Source organism: Nicotiana tomentosiformis, chromosome 4 (assembly GCF_000390325.3).
Source record: "Nicotiana tomentosiformis chromosome 4, ASM39032v3, whole genome shotgun sequence".
NCBI classification, from domain to species: Eukaryota; Viridiplantae; Streptophyta; class Magnoliopsida; order Solanales; family Solanaceae; genus Nicotiana; species Nicotiana tomentosiformis.
Genome location: NC_090815.1, coordinates 127,437,769 through 127,458,276, shown reverse-complemented (window position 1 = coordinate 127,458,276; position 20,508 = coordinate 127,437,769). Strand labels below are relative to the sequence as shown.

Sequence of the window (20,508 nt, the reverse complement as noted above, 5' to 3'; positions counted from 1 at the left end):
ATGGTACTGTTTTGGCGCCACATAATCAGTCTCGTATCCTAAACGCTCATCATCTCGGGCTCGCCTCAATATCCAGGAAGCCAGATATGTAACTTGCCGGCCATACTCGTGCAAAGCAGACGCTCCCTCGCCGGTATGCTGCTGCATCTACAGTCCCAACTGGTAGAACAAATGTAGGCCAATAGCATGCACAACATGTAAAATATTAATTATGGAACGCTAGGTTAACGTTATAAGTAAGTATACCAAATAACATACCAGTGCTTTGTGCCTCCCGGCGTATGGAACGTACCGACCGCCAACGCGATGAATGGGATTTCCGACAAAAAGTCAGGTAACGCTGCTGTACGAGCCCATATAGTCATGCTTACCATCCATTCGGTCAGGTGGAGGGGGCAGAATCAGGTCATGCCGTTGGTCCCAAGTATCGATCTGCGCCTCTAGCCATGCCACATATGTCTGGTCCATCCTGGAATGATTATCCCGCTGGTAATGTGTCATATGCCAAGCGGACGGTGGGGGTACAAGCTGTGGTCGACCAAACTGGCGAAGGACTCGCTTGGTGGCATGATGCTCGACAATATCGAGACACATCAACGGGACGGAAGAGCTCCACATAATTCGGCCGGTCGAGCAATAATCGGGAAAACCAGCTATTAGCTCATCGCTATATGGCATCCAAATGAACTATTAAGTAAAAACAGGAACCGTAAGTATACGCATCACATATAAAGCCAGGCCAAGTAAACTTAAGTATACATTTACCTGTGCGCCCTCCAGCAAATCCAACAAATTTCTGCAATAAGAGAGATTATGTCGAGCCTCGTATTCCCGTCCATATCCTCGCCTATCAACCTATCTCCTAGCTAAAGGGAGAAACAGAGGTGGTGCATCCGGAGCGAAGGGTGGTAGAGGTGGCTGCAATTGCAGGAATCGCTCCCAGCCCAAACCTAATATACAATATGGACATAAAATTTATGGTATATTTTTACTAGGCATGTTTTAATGAAGAGAGTATTCGACTATATTTTCACCTGCAGCAACGACAAAAATACGGCAACGTCTCGATGGGTGCCCATGCTCGCCCGACACATCTGCCTGTATAAGTAACTGAGAACAGCAACACCCCAGCTGTAATCATGTAAATCATCTAGCCGCTCAAGATGATGAAGAAATCTTAAGCTGACTAGGTTTCCCGAAGTGTTCGGGAACAAAACCCCCTCCAAACATAAGAAGCAACAACAACCTCGTGTACCGGTTAATATGAAGATTCGGTGTATCATCCGTGATGTCAGTGCCTCCAGATGCAGCCGGATGGGCGTCAATACAGCCGACTAGCCCTAATCAATACAGCCTCATCCGTTGGCTGGAAATCGGTGAGCCGCTGCAACATCTCCAGGTACTGCAAACCCGTATACTCTCTGATGGCATGTAGCAAAGCAACAAGATGTCCATCAACCGGCAGCCCATACAGAACCTCCATGTCCTGAAGCGTGATAGTGGCCTTGCCAATGGGCAAATGGAATGTGTGCGTCTCCGGTCGCCACTGCTCTATCAAAGCCGTGATCAACGCCAATCGAGCTGCAGCCGACCGATCTCAACAATCCTATAAAAACCCGTATCCTGGAGGCGTCTGACTATACGGGGATGGAGATGGTGGGCCCTAAGAAAGTCTCACATATCGTCTACTCTTCTGGCGCAGAACGTGTGGGCCAATAACTGTCCCTCCCATATGTAGGAAGACCTATGCTCGGCTTGTAGCAACAGTAGCTCTAGCGAGGCAGGTCCGGGATGCAAAGGCGAAACCTCCACGACGACTACTGTAAATTGAACAATATTAATTATATTTGATATTATAATTAATTTGTTAATTAGGTTGATACATTTTCAGTATTATAATTTTATATTTTATATGTTACTTTAATATGTTAGTTTTATTATTTTATATGTTTGTTTGTTACTCACTTATTTTTGATTATAATAAAATTAAATAATTAATTTTCATAACTATATAGGATTTAATTATTAAATATTTACATTTTGATTCTGGACTCGATATTTGAGGCCCAGTAGTACCAAAGTATCCTGAATTCTTGTGTTCATGATGAGAAAATTTCAAAAGGGCCCACATAATATATATATATAGCGCCTTTCAAAAGGGCTTTATATATATATATATATATATATATATATATATATATATATATAAAAGGACGCTATACTTAACTGGACAAACGGCCATTAAGGTATAACGCTCTTTAAAAGGACGTTATATATATTATGGTCACTGCTAATTTTTTTCACACATTTTTGTTATTTGAGTCCAAAAGACTCTTTTCCTCGGGCATTAGGTAAGAGGGCATAAATGTCATTCCGAATAAATCTTAAAGCATAATGACAAAGTAGTTTCCTTGTCACAGTGTGTCCCCAATGGGATTAAAATATCTACTACTGAGTACTGACTTTACTAATCTTCTCTATTTCTCTTTCTTCGAAAAATTCAATTACACACAGAAAAAGTCTCTCTTATCTTCTCTCACTCACACCAATTCTCTTCTCCTTTATCCATTCCTCTTTGTCGGCCTTAAATTATCCATTTCTGTTTCTTCCAACAAATATCTTACTTCCTTTTTTTCTTGTTTGTTTGATCCTTTATTTTATCTGATTTTGTGAAACTACTTTGGTTTCCTTAATCTTGATAGAATATTGTGATTTATTGAGATAATTAACAGGAAAGTTGAAGACTTTATTGTTGTTGAAGCTACGATCGGTGATCGGAAGCTGTTGGTTGTAATCCAGGTGTGATGTACTGATGTTAAATACTCACCTAACGCAATTATTCTTTTTCTTTTGGATCGATCAAAGGATTATACTACTTAATAAGTGAAGAAAAGTTGATTTTTTTTTTATCTTTTCTTGTTGTTGATGATTTTGGAAAAGCAGAATCAAGTTTAAAGATTTAATCTTTTTTCTGTGTATGGGAGCTTAACTGTGTTTTGATACACAGTAAAATAAAGACTGTGAAGTAGTGATCACAGACAAATGGTTGACTTTGATGTTATTCCCAAACTGAGTTTTGAATTCAATTGGAGAACTGATTTGGTCAAATACTTTGTAATCCTCTGTTTCTTAGGAACATTAGGATTCACTTGTAGTTTGTCAAACTATTTAATTTGTCATCTTTAACTAAATAGAGATCTGCATTTCTCTTAAAAGATTACTTACCATAATCTTTTTAATAAATAAAAAAGAAAAAGAACATTGTTTTAGACGACAAATTTTTGGGTATTGGAATGAAATAGGACCAAATAGAATAGAATCGATATAGAGAATTCATACAAGTGACCCGTACTAGTTTGAGATTGAGCCCTAGTTGTAATCTATTGTTATCTTGTTGGAAAAATGATGTCCTTGGTTTTGATCTATTGTTGTCTAAGTAGATTGCGGAGTAGGCAGAATGAGCTCTCTACAAGGGCCTGTTATTTGTCCTGTGGTTCGTGGAAAGCAAACAAGTCAGTTTGCTGTTCCTGTCAAATCTTCTGTAGTGAGGACTAAAATTTTGAAGAGTGGGTTCTGGGGGCTCAATGGGATCTCTAGCTTCCGGGTTAATGTGGCTCGTCAACCACGATCACGAGTAAGCAAGGTGATTGGATGCAGTTTTAGTTCATCATCAAATGGAAATGGTAGCACGGCAGAAAATTCCAATGAAAACGATGCAGATTATGTGAACTCTAGCGTGGTAGAAGCTGGTACGATATCTTTGTTCTCAACTGCTATATTCTTTATTGTCATACTTTGTTCTTTATTAGAAAAAACAATTGATCATGCTGGGAGTCATTGTACCAAATAATAAATACACTTATGATCATGCTGGGATTCATTGTACCAAATAATAATGATACTACATATAAAGTGTAACCTTCTAATTTAGTATTGAGATGATTCTGCCAAACAGTGTGATGATGTTCCCATTATTTTTCCTATCTTTTTTTCTGCATCTCTTCACGTGTCAAATTTTGGAGTCTGGTTGCAGACCTTACTCCTTGGTATCTGTTGTTTCGCCTTAGTTGAAGGCAATCTTATCCCTCAAAAACTGAGGGATGAGAACCTCTTTAAGTTCATATGTCAAAAAAAAAATAAAAAAAATAAGTGGATATGCTACTTGCCCAAACAAAAAGAAATAAAAGTGTAGCAACCTTTGTTTGGGTGATGTAACTTTCCTATTCTTCTGTGTAGTTGAAGTGCGAAGTGGACCGGATGGTTTCATGATCAAGATGAGAGATGGCAGGCATTTGAAATGTGTCCATAATAATCCACAAGGAGGTCATCTACCTGATTATGCTCCACATCCAGCGATTGTTTTAAGAATGGAAGATGGGACAGGACTTCTTCTCCCTATTATTGTTTGTACGTAGATATTTCGTTCATTTGTTTAAATGACTAGATTGTTTCTTAGACGCATAATTAAAATATAAGGCTGTATCTTTTCTGTGTCTGTTTATATGACAGTGGAGATGCCAAGTGCGCTGCTCATGGCAGCTGTGCGCAATGTCCAAATTGTAAGTTTCCTTATATAGGTTCTGGTAAATCCATCCTGCCAAAATTAGCAGCATTGTTCTATTCCCGTTACTGAAGAAGAAAAACATTGCCTCTGTTTCAGGCCAGACCAACAATGTATCAAGTTGTGAAGGAAATGGTTGAGAAGATGGGTTACATAGTAAGCTTGTTATTTGTGCTTTACCAGTAATTGCGTTAGCTTTTAGGCTTAATCTGACAGTTTTCCTGTTGGAAGGTTAAACTTGTTCGAGTTACCAAGAGAGTGCATGAGGCATATTATGCTCAGTTATACCTGACAAAGGTGTGTAAAATGCTGTTACTATGCTCTGACTGATCACATTCGCAAGTTTCAGTACACTTTATGTGGTGATACAACTTAACCACCTTTGGTGTGGTTGTCATTACAGTCAGATAATGATGCTGAGTGTATTAGCTTTGATCTTCGTCCTTCTGATGCAATCAACATTGCTGTGAGAAGCAAGGTGAATAACTAGTCTCCAACTTCTGTTTTATACATGAGCTAATGATAGTACCTTATTATTTTGAATTTTACCCACATGTTGAAACAATCTCTTGAGAGAGAATTTTGTAATCATTAGATAGTTTTCCTCTTCCTCCTGTGTTTTCTGCTCATTCTCAGTTCATCCATTTCAAGATTTATCCTCTGCTTTCTTTATTAGTCCTCCTTTTGGGGTGTGGATTATGGTGTTTGATAGAAAAGCAAAACGTAATGTGAATCTGATGCTTTAATTCCTGCTATTTTATCCAAGAATTACAAATAAAATTTGGGAGAATAACTTTATTCTCTATGTTTCTTGATCTCCGACAAGCTCCATTTTTTTTATAACATGAAACGTGGTGGCAGTGTTGCTCGCATCTTTAGCTTTTGCATATTAACCAAGCTCAAATTAGTAACGTTCAATTTTAAGTGGCATTTTTTGTGTAGTCAAGGTATACAATTATTATCCATCAACTGAACTTGGATTCAATTTGCTGATTACTTCCTCCCACCCTCCGTTTCCGTTTATGCAACCTTTCTCTATTTTTCTTTTTTTTAAGTGCTCTGTAATGCTTAACTTCTAAACAAAAATTGATGAATTCTTTTGTATAATAACCTGATTAGATATGATGTTCAGAATATTAGCCTGTTGCCAACATATTCAATGATATGTCTTACCTTATATTCACCCACTACCGAGTGATACAAGTACAATCTAGTCCATGATCCCTCCACTAATAATCTGGTCACTATAATATCTTGAGATTACAACTGCACAATACTCTCTCTGTAAACCAAATGACTTCTAAGGGTTTGTATTGTGCCCGATATATGATGGAGAAGAGAGGATTACAATTGCTCCTCCCTTATAGGGATTATAAACCAATTTTCAATTGACTGTAACCACCATTTTTCGTATCTGGGCATATACCTCCCAGCACTACTCATTCCCACTCACTTTCATCCTACATACCAAGTACGACAAATTGAAGGATGCAACTATAGTCAATCCCAAATTTAATCCCAAACCTATCAATGGATCGAGCACAGTGTAGAAACTGTGTCTGAGGCCATCCACATTTTCGTCTAGTCCCCATCACTATAGTCCTATTTGCTCGCTTGTAATCTGATGGTATTGTAATCCAACTTTATCTTACCCTTGTGCCAAGTGAATGCTAACATAATAAAGCTTCTGTTCTCTAATTGTTCTAGGTGCCAATACAAGTCAACAAGTACTTGGCTTACAGTGATGGTATGAGAATAGTTGAAACTCCGAAGTCAGCAGTGCACACTACTGGTTCGGATGGTTTATTGTTCACTGAGCTTGACAGGTAAAGCTCTTTTAGAAAATCCTTGTGAAACTTTGTCCACATCTTGTTTTTGTCAGAAAAAGCAGTTCAATAAATTGCCCAATTTTCTTACATGGTATATATTTTAATGAAAAATGACACACAGCATTATTTCCTGATTGAGAGAGAAAATTGTAGTAGTTCGAAATTTGAAACTAGCTGAAATTCTTAACAATACCTTATTCTATAACAACTAAACGTCATTCCCAGACAAGTTGTAGCCGGCTATATGTATCCTCATTGACCATGTTACCCACTTATTCTGTTGTGACAAATATAATCTTAACTTGTTTTAACAATCAAATACATAATCAACTTGTTTTGTGGGTCAGACCTTCTGGCCGGCCATGCATTGAAACAAAGGAGTTTATTCTTGTGCGGAACATGCTGATTGCAGCAGTTGAAGAACGATATAGAGATGCAGGTACTCTTTGTTAACATGTTCAGATTTTGCGCGGAATGGTTTTTCTGCTACTGTGTGTGCTTTGTGAACCTCTTCCTTTCCATGCTGTGGAAAATCCTTTTGTCTGTCATTTATTGCTATATGGGTCCAGAAAATTACATCAATGAGAACCTGCAGAAGAAGGGTCGTTTTCTTCTAAGCTGAAGCATCAACTTTTAATTTTACTTGAGTTCCTTTTTTTTTTTTTTTTTTTTTTTTTTCTGGAAGTGTAACCTTATCAGCTAGAATTGACAAGCCTTCTTTCTACACTGGGTTTTCCTGACAGGCCCTTCCCTAGCTAGCCTTTTTTTTCCGTTTTTTTTTTTCCTAATCCGTGTTGTCCTTTCTTTGTTGTTTTGCCAGTTTATATCCCTGGTCATATGTTTTATTCTCACTTGTATATTGGTAACTACAGCTCTCTGGAGGGACAAGCTTACTCAACTGCGGTCCAAGCGAAACTGGATATAACAGGTACATTGTCCAATCATTTTCCTCAGTCCTACAAATATCTGCGAAGCTTTTTGCATTGCTTTCCTTTGACATGTATTTGAATTTAAACAACTGGAGGAGCACGACGGTTGATTTTGATTAGAAGTTTGTTTCATAGATGTGCTTTAAAGTTGTCTGAGCAAAGGACTACTGTGTATATAGGAGCCATTCATCAGAGCCAATGTGGTCAGCATCTTCAAAGATCAATTGTAGCTCTCCGTTAATATGTAAAAAAACTTGTGAATATCTGTATAGACTGTAATAATGTTAATGTAAAACAGACCGGTAAACTTTGGTGCTTGGACATGAACTTCATTCAGTTTCATGTTTATCTTGCATGCCTTTCATCGCCTACAAATTGTTAAGGTCTATAGAAATGGCATATCATCGTGTGTGGCCTTGTAGTTACAAAATGGCAGCTCAATAGGCATATTATTAGTATAATTTAACTTGTAATATGTGACCGTTAATGTTGTCTAGTTGAATTTTGCTCTTAACTATGTGAAGAAGTATGTAGACATCTGGCATCTGGGGTGCTCAAATTTAAGCTCTTCAATCGATCAAGTTTTAATTAATTGATCTCTTATGAGAAATCAGCTTAGTGTACTCTTTTTAACAAGTAAAGCGACATATGATGTACTGTATAATAGGCAGATGCAATATCTGTACTCCGTGTAGAAATTAAAAATATTTAGAAAATTATGAGTTTAGTTGAATTTATTAAGTTTAAATAACTTAAAGCGAGTATCAAACATCGCTCGAGATATTAAAAAGAAAAACGTTAGGTACACTGTTGTATTGACAGCGACGGTTTCTAAATTCTAATACAGAAGAGAGAAGATGCTAAATATACCAGGAATCGTAGCAACGAAATAAAATACAAGTTCAGTTGATGCCACTTAGTGGGTATATGTATATTCCCATTTCAACTGGTATCTGCATTTCTCACCAAGTTAATCGGAAAATTTGCACGTAATTGTAGTAATAAAATTTACTGAAAAGTATAGTTCTTTGCCTTTAGTTTTATTCATACGTAATTTCTTGGCGTCGTTTTCGGTCTCATCAGGACTAGAAAGAGTTTGTCCCGCGGGACAGTAACTGATCAGAAAATCACAATCCAGAACACAGTTTTGTATTTGAAAACGATTAACCAATTAAGGACAACGGCAAAACAAATCCAAAAACGAAATCTAAATAAGGAAAGACTCCACGAATGTAATCTAATCTCATTTGGTCTGTAAATTCACACAATCGGGAACTGAGGAAAAAAATGAAATACCATAAAAGAACTTGAATGCCCACCATATAATTATCTACTGGAACTGTTTTTGAAGTAGAGAAGGAAAAAAGAAATATGTGAGTTTTCTTAACTTTAGTATTAAATTATAAACTTAATTTGGTAATAAGATATTAAAATGAGGATTTAAATTATATAAACTTTATGTAAAACTTTTCTTAAACTAAATCTTTATCAGATTAGTGATTAATATGTGTCAAAAAAACTTCTAATAATTAATTTTGTAAATGTTTTTTACACCACCTCAAACAAGACTATTGAGCAAAGCTGCTGTTAAATTTTTATCTTTTTTTTTTTGTATGAAGGAGAAGATTGGAGCATAAAATATAGATACAAAAGCGATAAATGGCATATTCCCGCCACTAAGAGAAAGGGTCCCATATAGCAAGTAGGGGTCCCACAAAACCAACCGCTATCAAAAAGTAGACGGAACGCTTAACTGCTTCACGAAACTCCCCTATTCTCTTCACTTCGACTTTGACATAGCCAAAGTCCAAATATGTTTCCATGTGAGTTTGAATGAAGTTAAACTAGTTAATCCCATTTCGACATTTCCGATTGCTTAATTAATGTTTAACCTTTATTGCAGGGTAAAGAGATTGACTTTTACAAGGTTTCGATAAGTTTAGTCTATTTAGATTAACTTCAAGGTTTTTTAGTCCTCGGAAATGTCAGGTACCTGCGGTTGATCAATGATGTAGGAAGTGTCTCTTTTTTTTCTTTTTTATTTTTCTATTATGAGTTTGAAAATTTCTCTTTATTTCTTTGGTTAACACGATATATTCGCAATCTTATGTGATCAAAGTTTCTATGCTCGTCATTTGGTTGAGTTTGCAAAACATATAGTCTATTCTAATACTGGGAAGGAGGATCCATATAGCCGATGAAAAACATGATTTTGGTAGGTTGATACCAGGTTAATTAGTCAGACTATGATTTGTAGGATGGATATTGCCTACACCAACTAATTTAGGATTGAGGCTTAGTTGATTGATTGACGTTTGATAGAATATCAGGCATTCGTTTGAAAAATTCCTCCCAGGCTTTGACTATTGAAAGATTGAACTTTTGGTGTTTTAGCTATTTGTTGTGTACAAGATGCTTGTAAGTTCGTCGTTTTTTTGCCTGTATCATACTCAGATTTTGCCTTTTTGGTCATTGAGTTATGTTTAACTTTTATATATTTTATTCACTCCACTGTATTATACTTACTTTGATACGATCAAGAAGCATTGTTACTTGAAGATTTAGTACTCATATGGTTAACCCTGTATATTTGCACTTGCACAGGTGGTGAAGATCGATTACATTCTGAAGTCGTCGAGGGAACGAAGAATGAACTTGGTATATCTAAGACACAAGAGAGAAAGCTGTCCCGTGAGAAGATAATCAGGATACGAAATGATATTGGAATTACTTCTACCACAGAGAAATTTCTGGGCAGTGAGGAGTTGAAGTTTGTAAATGCTTTTCGACAAGTGCTGATCATGGAGAACCTGATTCCTGCTATGCATGATGATAATCTCAAATTGTTAAGGTGCACTTGCCAATTGTTAACCACATGCGATCAAAGTGTTGTAACCTGTATTTCTTTTTTTGATAATCGTGGTGTCCAGGTCAGCTTGCGCGCACCTCGATTATTTCCTGACACCTCCCACCAGCAACAGGTAACTCTATCCACCAAGGCTTGGATAGATGGGAAGAAATCACCTAGTGTAACCTGTATTATGCACGAGTTCATAAATTTCATGTAAAGATAGAAGACAAATGAACTTAACTTTCAGCTGTTCAATATTTGATCAGATTTCTAAAAGCTAGAAAGTTTGACATGGAGAAGGCTAAGCGCATGTGGACAGATATGCTTCAATGGAGGAGAGATTTTGGAACTGACTCTATTATCAAAGTAGATATACTTTTTTCAGCTGCTACTGCTCTATCTTTTTCCCCCGTAATGCCCATATTTCTTGAGAATGTCATGTGAGTTTTGGGATAGCAACTCTTTGAGGTTGTAACTATGGTATTACAAGTCATTCACCAATTTGAGGTTTCAAGATACAGAAATTCTCTCTTAACCTTGCACAAACATGTTTTTCCTTTATCAATACAATCATATTTTTATCTTATCAGTACAATCATATCGATTATATATTCCCACTTCCTTCTTTTTTATGCCTATGTTACTTTTAAAATGCCATAAGTTTTTTCTCGAATTTTCTTATTAGCTTGTTCTATACTGGATTTTCTCGAGGTTGACAACATGTCTAGTCTTCTTATGCATTTGAAAGTGTTTTTCTGAATAATCCGGCCCACATTATGGTTTAAAATCTTTAATTAACATAGTAGTTCATATTTTTTATATGTTCAAAAAATGATATTGTTTAAACAGGACAGAAAAAGGAGGATGAATAACTTGAATACTAATGAAAAGACATAAGAAAAGAGACAATCTCATGGCTTGAGCTACAATTATCGAGAAATCTGTTATTGTTTTAGCTCTGGCAACACTAAGAAACAACATTCCTGAAGTTAGAATGGTTTGAACTTGCTGTCTGCACTTGTTAATGCTAAAACATCGATGCTAGTCACTATTTCTAGTTGCTTGATCGTATACAATATTTTCCTCAGGATTTTGACTTCCATGAAAGGGATGAAGTCCTTCAAAACTACCCTCAGGGTTATCATGGCACGGATAAGGAAGGAAGACCAGTTTATATTGAAAGATTGGGGCTAATGAATGTGGAAAAGCTATTGGAAGTGACTACTTTGGATCGATATGTTAAATACCATGTTCAAGAGTTCGAGAAGTCTATTGCCTGCAGGTTTCCTGCATGCACTGTAGCTGCAGAAAGACATATAGACAGAAGTGTTACCATTTTGGATGTTGAAGGAGTGGTATATTCCTATTCATTAATTTATTAGTCTTTTCTGGTGGATTTTCAACAATGTGCTTCTTATAGTTCAGTTTCATAATTTGTTTTCTATATTGTAGCGTTTGAGGAATTTCTCAAAACCTGTACGAGAAGTCATTATGCAGCTGCAGAAGATTGATAATGACTTTTACCCTGAAGTAATTCGCGAACTAATATCTAAGTCATTATCAATCAATGACTTTTACTGTCATGTAAACTGCTAACTAATATCTAACCTTGACAAAATAATTTTGCAGACACTTGGCGAAATGTTTGTCATAAATGCTGGACCTGGATTTAGGCTTATCTGGAATATACTCAAGCCTTTTCTTGACCCTGAGACCACTTCCAAGATTCATGTATGGCATGCTTTCTTCCCTTTGACCAGGCTTATATTATTAAGTTCTATCATCTGTTGGTAATCATTAGTTTAAGAAGCTTCTGAATCTTTAAGTCTTATAATGAAGAAAGAGATTTATCGATGCCTGTAATCTACTTCAGAATTGGTCTTAGATTGAGATGGAGGGATATATATGAGTCAATTGGACATATCAAGAATTATAACTTTTCAAATTTGTAGGTTCTTGGCAACAATTATAAAGGTAAACTGCTCGAAATCATCAATGAATGGTAATTATCTCAAATTCTTTTTTTCTCTATCCTAGCTGTTATAGTGTTCCTTAGACGATTAACCATCTTGTCAAAAACTATGTGATTAGCAGTGAGTTGCCAGATTTTCTAGGTGGAAGCTGCACGTGTGAGAATGATGGTGGTTGTTTAAGGTCAGATAAAGGGCCGTGGAGAAGACTCAAGACATCAATGGTGAATGTGGATTATTAGTAGCTTTTCTTTGCATAAATCGCTATGTTATTGTATGTCAACTTATTCTTTCTACATGAAGATGAGTTTTGGAGAGGAAGCAGAGTGTTTAGAGAACATAGAGGCAACGCCGACCAGTAGGAGAAAACCAGCCACAGATGGTATGTTCCATTTGATTGTTTCTTTTCCTATGGTAGAATGTTTTTCTTTGTTTAAATTAGTAAAAATTAGCTTCTCAAGTGCTTGTTCCCTAAGACAGGTAAGTTGCTGTGAGACATTTACTGCTGAAACAGGATTTGAATGTGAAGAAGGTACGTCTAGCAATGTTTCTTCATATTTATGTCACTGTCCAGTTTCACTGTGCAGTAAGCATTCCCAAATTCACGAGTCCAAGGATACTTACTGCACAAGTTTATGAAATTTGGGAATGGTAGAGCTGACTCTGATTAACCATTATCATTTGTAACAATCACTATAAATCATCTTTCATCTTAGAATTTCTATTGAAAATATGACATTATCGGAAATGAAGTCTCTCATTACATCTTTTTCTTCAAGGATATTACTCTTTGTATAGAAAATGAAAGCTGATAAATTATTGTCATTTTGGTGGTTGTTGTGGTTATTTTTTCATTCTCAGTAGTACATCCCTTGCTAAGATATGCCAAAATTTTGAATTGATCTAGAGATATACTTACAAGTATCCAAATAGAATTATCAGAACTGAGTCATGTTGCAACGTTAGAAACCGGAACTTGCGGCGTAATGGAACCACCTCACCACATAACTAAATACAATTATATTCATGCAAATACCTGTTAGTATGTTGCGTTAAGTAATTTGATGGACTGTACTTCAGTTCTGCATCTGCAAAATATTCTAGGAAAGGCAGAAAAGAAATATTTCTAACCATGTAATGACACAACTAACTTAAGTAGATTTTGTAAAGCAACACGCCAAACTTATAAATAGATGGAGGTCCAATGATGAATAGAATCAAAGAATCAGCGTAATATGTTACCAGGTTTAACAAAAGCTAATGAACTATAAAAATCTTGCTCTTTAAAAGATCAAAGAATATCTCACCCTATGCCGAATTTATTTGTCCTCCGCCGTAGTCCCTAATGTCCATCTGTTTCAGTCAGCGATGCATTTTGTTTTGAAAGGTATTTGATGAGGTTTTCTAGTGCAATTTCAGTGTTGTTGCTCTTCATCAGCTCTCCTGCAACTTCAGCTGGAGTTGCTTTAACTTTCAGGAGCAGAAACTCAATTACCCTAAACTTGCTGTGCTCCTCAATCTTTAGGTAATTAGCTGCCAGTATCCTGAAACCACTGAAAGTGCAGTAGGACATTTCAATGTCCACATCCATACGGCCAGGTCTCAACAATGCTGGATCAAGTCGGTCCTTGTGGTTTGTTGTAAACACTATGATTCGCTCATCTCCACAACTCGACCACAACCCATCAATAAAGTTCAGCAGCCCAGACAATGTGATCTGCATTCGTAGAAATTTTAGCAAAACAATGGTCAAAGTATAACACTATCACAATATCTAGTGATACCAAATGATATTTCTTAAGGAAAAGGATCAAGCTTACTCCTTTACTATATGCAATATTTTAATTTTACCCTATATTATACTTTGGGGTCATTCATACCCTTATCGTTAGCAAATCATCTCGTATTTGTCCTTAACTTTAACAGAGTTATAGTATGAAATGAGTGGATTTCTCGTGTCAAAATACATCATAAAAAAGGTCTAAATATACCCCTCTACTTCTGATTACGGTTTAGAATTATCCTCCGTCAAACTTCAGTTAGGGTCCAGAATCGAGTTTTATCAGAGTCAAGAGAAATTACTAGACGATTTGCTAACATCAAGTAATGAATGGCCCCATAGTATAACAGATGGAAGACTTAAGATACCTCGTACCATGGAGCTACGTTGCGCGGACTCTCTAAAATTCGTGTCGGATCCTCCAAAAATGCACTACTTTTGGAGGATCCGATACACATCTGGAGAAATTTTGAAGAGTCCGAGCAACATAGCCGTGGAGGAGTGCTCCGACCATTTTCTCTATTCTTATAGTTATATGCAGTGTGGTTAAGAGGAATTGAATAGTTCATTGTAAACTGAAACTGTGTCAAATAAATGCATTACAATACCTTGTCATCTTCACTTGTGTCATTCTCATTTTCTCTATTCTGCAACCCCACATTGCAATCAATGTCTTCTATCACAAGTATGGATCGATTTGCTGAACCAATCAACAACCTTCTCAAATCCGAATTGCACTGCACCTCTCTCAAGTCCAAGTCATAAACGTCAAACTTAAGGTAATTAGCCATCGCTGCAACTAAGCTCGATTTCCCTGTACCAGGTGGTCCATATAGCAAGTAGCCGCGTTTCCAAGCTTTGCCAACTCTCCTATAGTAATCTTTTCTACTCACAAACATGTCAAGATCCTCAATCAGCTCCTTCTTCATTTCTGGTTCCATTGCCATTGTATCAAAAGTCGCAGGATGATTTAATACCACGGAACTCCAATAATCAGTCCCATTATAATCCACCGTATGTAACCGCACTGCTTTTTTCTCTTCCTTAATCTCTTTGGCCCTACTTAATAATATATATGGTAAATAAGATTTTAAAACCATCTCTTTTTTCTTCTTGTGAAAACTCAACTCAAAATATCGAAGCTCTGTCTTGGGATTGGAGCTCTTGTCACTCTGTTTAATTCCCCTGGACTTCAAAATCCAGGTGAAATTCACATTTTCATAACAATCTGTTACTTCTTGGTACCTGCGGATCCAAGATTTTAAATCAGTACGTTTAAAATTTAAGTACCTTTGTCAGGTTAAGTTACCTACAATAAAGAGTAACCTTTCTTAGTATTTGTGGTGCCAAGAATTTATACAAAAAGAGATTCAGAAACATACAGAATGTCACATCAGGGATTTAAACCAGTGAGCTAAGGCATTTTTTTATCCCCTTTTGCCGCTTCACAAGACTTTTTCCTTATATCAGGAGATTCAACCGTCTATGTATAATCAAAAAAATATCTTTTACCCTATATGCACAGTATAATTTTTCAAAGATTACCTCCACTCAGCTGTGCCACTGATTTCTACGTAACAAATTTAGTATGATAGCAGGAAAAATAAAGTAAATAATCTGTTGTAAGAGATTAATATATACAGATAACTCCGTTAGTCATTCCATCAATTGCTCATCAATCAAAATAATGAGTATAATTCAGCTAAAGAGAATATATATCCCACCAACTAACAATAATTAAAGCATATATGTAAGCACGATTATATCATTGGTGTATATAAGTTAAATTTTAAAATTTACTGCACTCACTATCATCTTTTTACAGTTGTACGAACTTAGCACAAATCTATAATGCTTGTTCAATTGTTATTTGTTAAACTACATATAGTTCAAGTCGAGGTTAACCTGTCGACAGTGACGGCGAGCTCTTCATCTTTGTCGGGCTTATTGACTTTGATCCTCTGTGTCCAAGGAGAAACCTTTGTACCCAAATAAACGTTGGCGGCGTCGAACATCTGGTTCGAAGTGAGACCTTCAGATTCTTCTATGACAACTATCAGCTGTGAGGAAAGGCGGTTTGATATTTTTTGAAAGCGTGAAGAGAAGAAGTGCTGAAGTGTTTCAGGTACAAGATCGCTAGCTATTGATCTGAAGAGAATTACAGAAGCTGTAAGAGAAGTTGCCGCCGTCAAAATTGCTTTAGAAGATGGCATGGATTCGAACAACTCCATATTTGTTTTAACTTTGTTTTCTGCTAAGATCTTCTGCTGATGTTGGAAAACTGCGGGAGTTTGGGGAGGGGGTGGAGTTAAAGTGTTTTACATAGGATTATGTCTTGGCGGGCAAGAAAACTGTAAGACATTCGTGGAAGAAATTCGAAGATGTCTAGAAAACTCTTGGGCCGTGTGTAGTGAAATTGGAGGCCCAAAAATGAAAGGTGCTAGATGGATTGATTTTGAGGCCCATATGAATAATTTTTAGTTCCTTTACTTTCGGTGGTGCAAATTACACTGGATGGACCATTTTAAAATTACTATTTATATTTTGACCATGTTAAAAAAAGTTAAAGGGAATATAGCCTCATGCCAGAATTTAAAGCACGTTCATCGAAATTTTGGAACACCAGGAATTCTGATGATTACTAGAATTTGTGGCAAATGTTGATAATTACTAGAATTTTGGCCAGAAATCCTTGCAATCACCATAAGCATATTTATGGCGATAGCCAGGATTTTGATCACCTTAAGAAGCTGGCAATTGACATGAGCATACTTTCAAAATCTGACGCGAGGTCTTTATCCAAGACTTTTCTTACCGGGGTCAAACTTTAAATAGCGGCACCCAAATATCCTATTTCTGTAAATAACCTTTCACTATCTCTTTGTTCAGAAATAAGAGTATATAATCTACTACTCTTATTTGACACTACACCATTAACTTGTTTAAGTCCGAGCAAGGCAAATTTTACATTTCCAGTCTCTTATTTATTTTATATAAGATTTTCTCTTTGTCTGGTCCCCAAAAGGGATAGCTAAGTTCAAATCCCAGCTACAACAATATTCACGTACCTTCGAAAAGAAAAAGGTGAAATTCCATATTCTTACATATATTAGAATCTTCTCTTTTCATCTACAGTTAAAAAAAAACACATTTTCATTCATTTAACAGTTTACTACAACAAAATCACAGTTGTTCGCGGAAGAATCAAAGAGAAGAATAAAATGAATATTAGGACGAATAAAAAAGCACATAAATTCGGGATGTTCTCCACTATAAGAAATTAAAGAACTCATCTGTTTAGCTAACCTTGATTTCTCTTCTATTAATGGGATACAATTTACTTTTTGAGTTTTGACACATTGTAGTGTAAAAGACTATAACAAGTAACATTCCACACATACAAAAAAAAGGAGAGAGATAAGTAATGTGTAAAGTAAGGCAAGTTATTTGATAAAGTTGATCAAAATATATTGTTACATTTTTTTAGACTCTCGGTTTATATAAGTTCATATTCAGAACATGATCTTCGAAAAATTCTTCGTTCACAAAAGCTTAAATCTTGCATCACTAATGAATGAACGAAAAATTTCAACCATCTCATTATACCAGAGAGTGATTCGTCACACTTATTTTATGGCTCAAGAAAAATATCAAGTAGATTGTAATTTTTCACAAATTTAGTTCAAAAGTCATTATGAACAAAGGAGTTTATTTATTGTATCAGTGAAAATAGAAAGTGGAGCGAAATATTGACGTTAAATTAGATGTTATTAAGTGAGATTGGATTTTGTAGATGATATAGCACTCTGTTTCAACATTTGAATAGCAAATCTTCATGAAAACGGTACACGTCTTCATCATTGTATGTGACAAGTTGTTATATATATAATTTGAAAGCATTTCATGTCTATACAATGGGTTCAATTCAACAGTAAATTTTCTTTTCTACTTCAGAAAATTTCATAAACTCGAAAGATATCAAATATAGTTTATAACAACTGTACAGTAATTAAAAGACGTTATTCCTTAAAATCAACTTAAAATATTGCCGGATGCTTGTTGACTATCAAAGTAGAATCACATGCTAAAAGATGTTTCTTTTTCTTTTCGACTTCCAATTTGCAAAGTCTTCAACTGTTTTATGAGAAAAACTTTACGCATCCTATAACTTAACGTGCCAAAATTCCTAGCGAATAAGTGTTAAGACTATTAGCTAAAGTCACTTCAACTTGTAGTGAGCAGGTTTGCGTTTGACCGACCAATGCAATTTTTATGAACTTTTTGGGTCACACCGGATGCTTTTTATAATGAGGATTAGAAAGCATCGATTCTTTAATTAGGAGCTAAAAATGCTATTTGAAATTCGATCTCAAAATATTTTTTTTCTTCCGCTTGAATCGGCTAAAGGGTGCACTCCAACTTTTCAAGTGGATTTTAACTACGAATTTTGATGCCAAATAAGTCCAAATTATATCCAACCTTCCTCAAATTTTGAATATTGACTCGTCTATATGTTTTTTTAAAATTTCATCACCTTGTTTGCTACCTCGTCCATAAAATTTCCTTTTTGGCTTGCATCTATTGTTGCTTATCACGCTTAAAAATATAAAAGGAGATTTTTGCGTGTGATTCTTGGGGAAAAAGAATCCTTATTTATTTGAGTTTTCAATTTTTGTATGTGATTGCTAGTTTTGATAAGTATATAATTAATGGCTAGATGTTGATAACTTAGGATTTATTTGAGACATTTCTGTAAGATTCCTATTATATGTTTCTTTATGGGCTTGGGTACCTTTTATGTTGTTGGGCTTTTAATTTTTCTTTACTGGGCTTGGCCTGTGATTTAAGTTCAAGAAAGGCCAAATACAAAATTAGCCAGAATAATACAAAATCGAATTGAATTGAGGGGGTGAAAAAAATGAACGAGGGGAGGAAATAGACCATAGCCATCCCAGGTAGCATACTGAAGCTATCATTTCTAGTTAGGGAAAAAAAATACTATCGTGAAAGAAAAAAGGGATATGTGGATTATAATATCTCTTCATCGAATATATTGGCTGATCGAAAAATCAAATTTCTATTAAATGTTGTAGATATTTTGGATGTGACGTGTTTCCAACTTGTGGTTCTAAGCTCGTCATTTTTTCTGTAGAAGTTTGTGCAAATAGAAAAAATGCTATACATGATATTTGATCAACTTGAGTATGTGCTATCTTGAAAATGAAAGCAAGATAATTCAAATTAACGTACGTTTTGTTTGAGAGATATGAAACTTCAATCCTAATGTGAAATACATTGTTGGAAATTGGAATTGCCTCGTTATTAAGCCAAGGAGTATCTAGGAATAGTACGATGGACATATTCCAAAAAGTCTATTTCATGCGATGGGGTGTGCAAGAAAAGACACATCTCTTTCACCAAAAGAACCTGATATTTTTTATTTGAATCAACTTGAGAATGTATTGTCTTGAAAATAAAAACAACATAATTTAAATCAACGTGGCGTATCGATTGAGAGAAATAAGATGTCGAACCTAATGTGAAACACGTTGTTAGAATAGCCTCGTTCTTAGCAGATAATATATTAGATATATTCTAAAATATATATATATATATATATACATAAAATAATAATTTAACGGAGAGATCATGAGTTCACGCACCTAATATATTGGAATATAAATCAGCCGCTGGACTATGACATAAGAATTTCAACATGAGGCACCCAAAACACAATTTCATGTGATAGAAAGTCAGAAAGACACAGATCTTTTTCACCAAAAAGAACAATTGCATGAGAATATTTTCTAATATATAATGGAAGTGTCGAATTTCAAATATTTTCGTAAATTTCTACAACTTTATAACTTCTTATTCTGATACTGACGTTTATAAACATCAGGAAACTACCATAAATAGATTAAATTCAGAATTTGATAAAACCAAATCGTTTTTAAAAACTACTCCTATGATAATATCGAGCTTCATATGGTGTGTGTCTATATATGTACTAGACGAGGGATGGCCCATGCTGAGCATGAGCCCAACACGTAATTACAAAAATATTTCCTTAATTGTATTACTCCAATTGTTTTGTAAAACCATTCATATTCATTTAAATAATATATTTAAAAATAAGAACTTCTTAAGCATCTTTATTCGATAAAAATTATTGCATTTCCGAGTTAGTCATCTAATTTTAAAATTAATTTGTTCGAATTAAACATCAAAGAAAAAAAGAGTAAAAATATAATAAATATTTCATCTATTTGGTTTTGGTTTGAAATAGCATAGTAATATTTACAGATTAGCCTTTTGTAAATAATATTGTATTCTGCCTGGTTATAATAGTTAATTATTTAGTTTGTTCTTATTTTTAAAATAGATTATTAAGTAAAAAAAATTTTATAAATAATTTTGTATTCTGCTTGGTTATAATAGTTCATAATTCAGTTTCTTCTTATTTTTAAAATAGACTATTAAAGAAAAGAAATTTTGTAAATAATTTATATTCTGCTTGGTTATAATAGTTAATTATTCAATTTGTTCTTATTTTTAAAATAAAATGTTAAGGCAAAAAGTATTTAC

At 35.2% G+C, this 20,508-nt stretch overlaps 3 protein-coding genes across 10 annotated transcripts; 2 read left to right on the top strand and 1 right to left on the bottom strand.

Moving 5' to 3' along the window:
- Positions 1 to 2,469: 2,469 nt before the first annotated feature.
- LOC104084610 (bifunctional nuclease 2-like) lies at positions 2,470 to 7,667 on the top strand. 3 transcript variants are annotated; one of them, XM_009588512.4, is made up of 11 exons: positions 2,470 to 2,799; positions 3,441 to 3,749; positions 4,237 to 4,407; positions 4,510 to 4,559; positions 4,661 to 4,717; positions 4,793 to 4,858; positions 4,965 to 5,039; positions 6,269 to 6,387; positions 6,738 to 6,829; positions 7,263 to 7,318; positions 7,455 to 7,667. In XM_009588512.4, exons 2-10 carry the CDS (start codon positions 3,458 to 3,460, stop codon positions 7,313 to 7,315), a joined length of 975 nt encoding a protein of 324 aa, XP_009586807.1. In that variant the 5' UTR covers positions 2,470 to 2,799; positions 3,441 to 3,457; the 3' UTR covers positions 7,316 to 7,318; positions 7,455 to 7,667. The 3 variants fall into 3 exon arrangements, with proteins under 3 accessions (XP_009586807.1, XP_009586809.1, XP_009586808.1); XM_009588514.4 differs by having other exon boundaries at positions 2,488 to 2,799; positions 7,499 to 7,667; XM_009588513.4 differs by having other exon boundaries at positions 2,488 to 2,799; positions 7,415 to 7,640.
- A 1,310-nt stretch (positions 7,668 to 8,977) lies between these two features.
- LOC104084613 (phosphatidylinositol/phosphatidylcholine transfer protein SFH12-like) lies at positions 8,978 to 12,975 on the top strand. Of its 5 annotated transcripts, none has more exons than XM_009588518.4 (12): positions 8,981 to 9,142; positions 9,223 to 9,308; positions 9,924 to 10,170; positions 10,250 to 10,300; positions 10,437 to 10,536; positions 11,259 to 11,525; positions 11,623 to 11,700; positions 11,800 to 11,901; positions 12,123 to 12,172; positions 12,265 to 12,364; positions 12,444 to 12,522; positions 12,617 to 12,975. In XM_009588518.4, exons 2-12 carry the CDS (start codon positions 9,302 to 9,304, stop codon positions 12,622 to 12,624), a joined length of 1,089 nt encoding a protein of 362 aa, XP_009586813.1. In that variant the 5' UTR covers positions 8,981 to 9,142; positions 9,223 to 9,301; the 3' UTR covers positions 12,625 to 12,975. The 5 variants fall into 5 exon arrangements, 3 of the variants coding, with proteins under 3 accessions (XP_009586813.1, XP_009586812.1, XP_009586814.1); XM_009588517.4 differs by having other exon boundaries at positions 8,983 to 9,142; positions 12,621 to 12,975; XR_011415641.1 differs by having other exon boundaries at positions 8,978 to 9,142; positions 12,123 to 12,144; positions 12,265 to 12,522; positions 12,621 to 12,975.
- Positions 10,020 to 16,267, bottom strand: LOC104084611 (protein HYPER-SENSITIVITY-RELATED 4-like). Of its 2 annotated transcripts, XM_070200233.1 has the most exons (4): positions 15,826 to 16,267; positions 14,529 to 15,165; positions 13,448 to 13,857; positions 10,020 to 10,353 (listed from the first exon to the last, which is right to left on the bottom strand). In XM_070200233.1, the coding sequence occupies exons 1-3, from the start codon at positions 16,149 to 16,151 to the stop codon at positions 13,483 to 13,485; spliced, it is 1,338 nt and encodes a 445-aa protein (XP_070056334.1). In that variant the 5' UTR covers positions 16,152 to 16,267; the 3' UTR covers positions 10,020 to 10,353; positions 13,448 to 13,482. The 2 variants fall into 2 exon arrangements, with proteins under 2 accessions (XP_070056334.1, XP_009586810.1); XM_009588515.4 differs by lacking the exon at positions 10,020 to 10,353 and having other exon boundaries at positions 13,297 to 13,857.
- Positions 16,268 to 20,508: the final 4,241 nt, after the last annotated feature.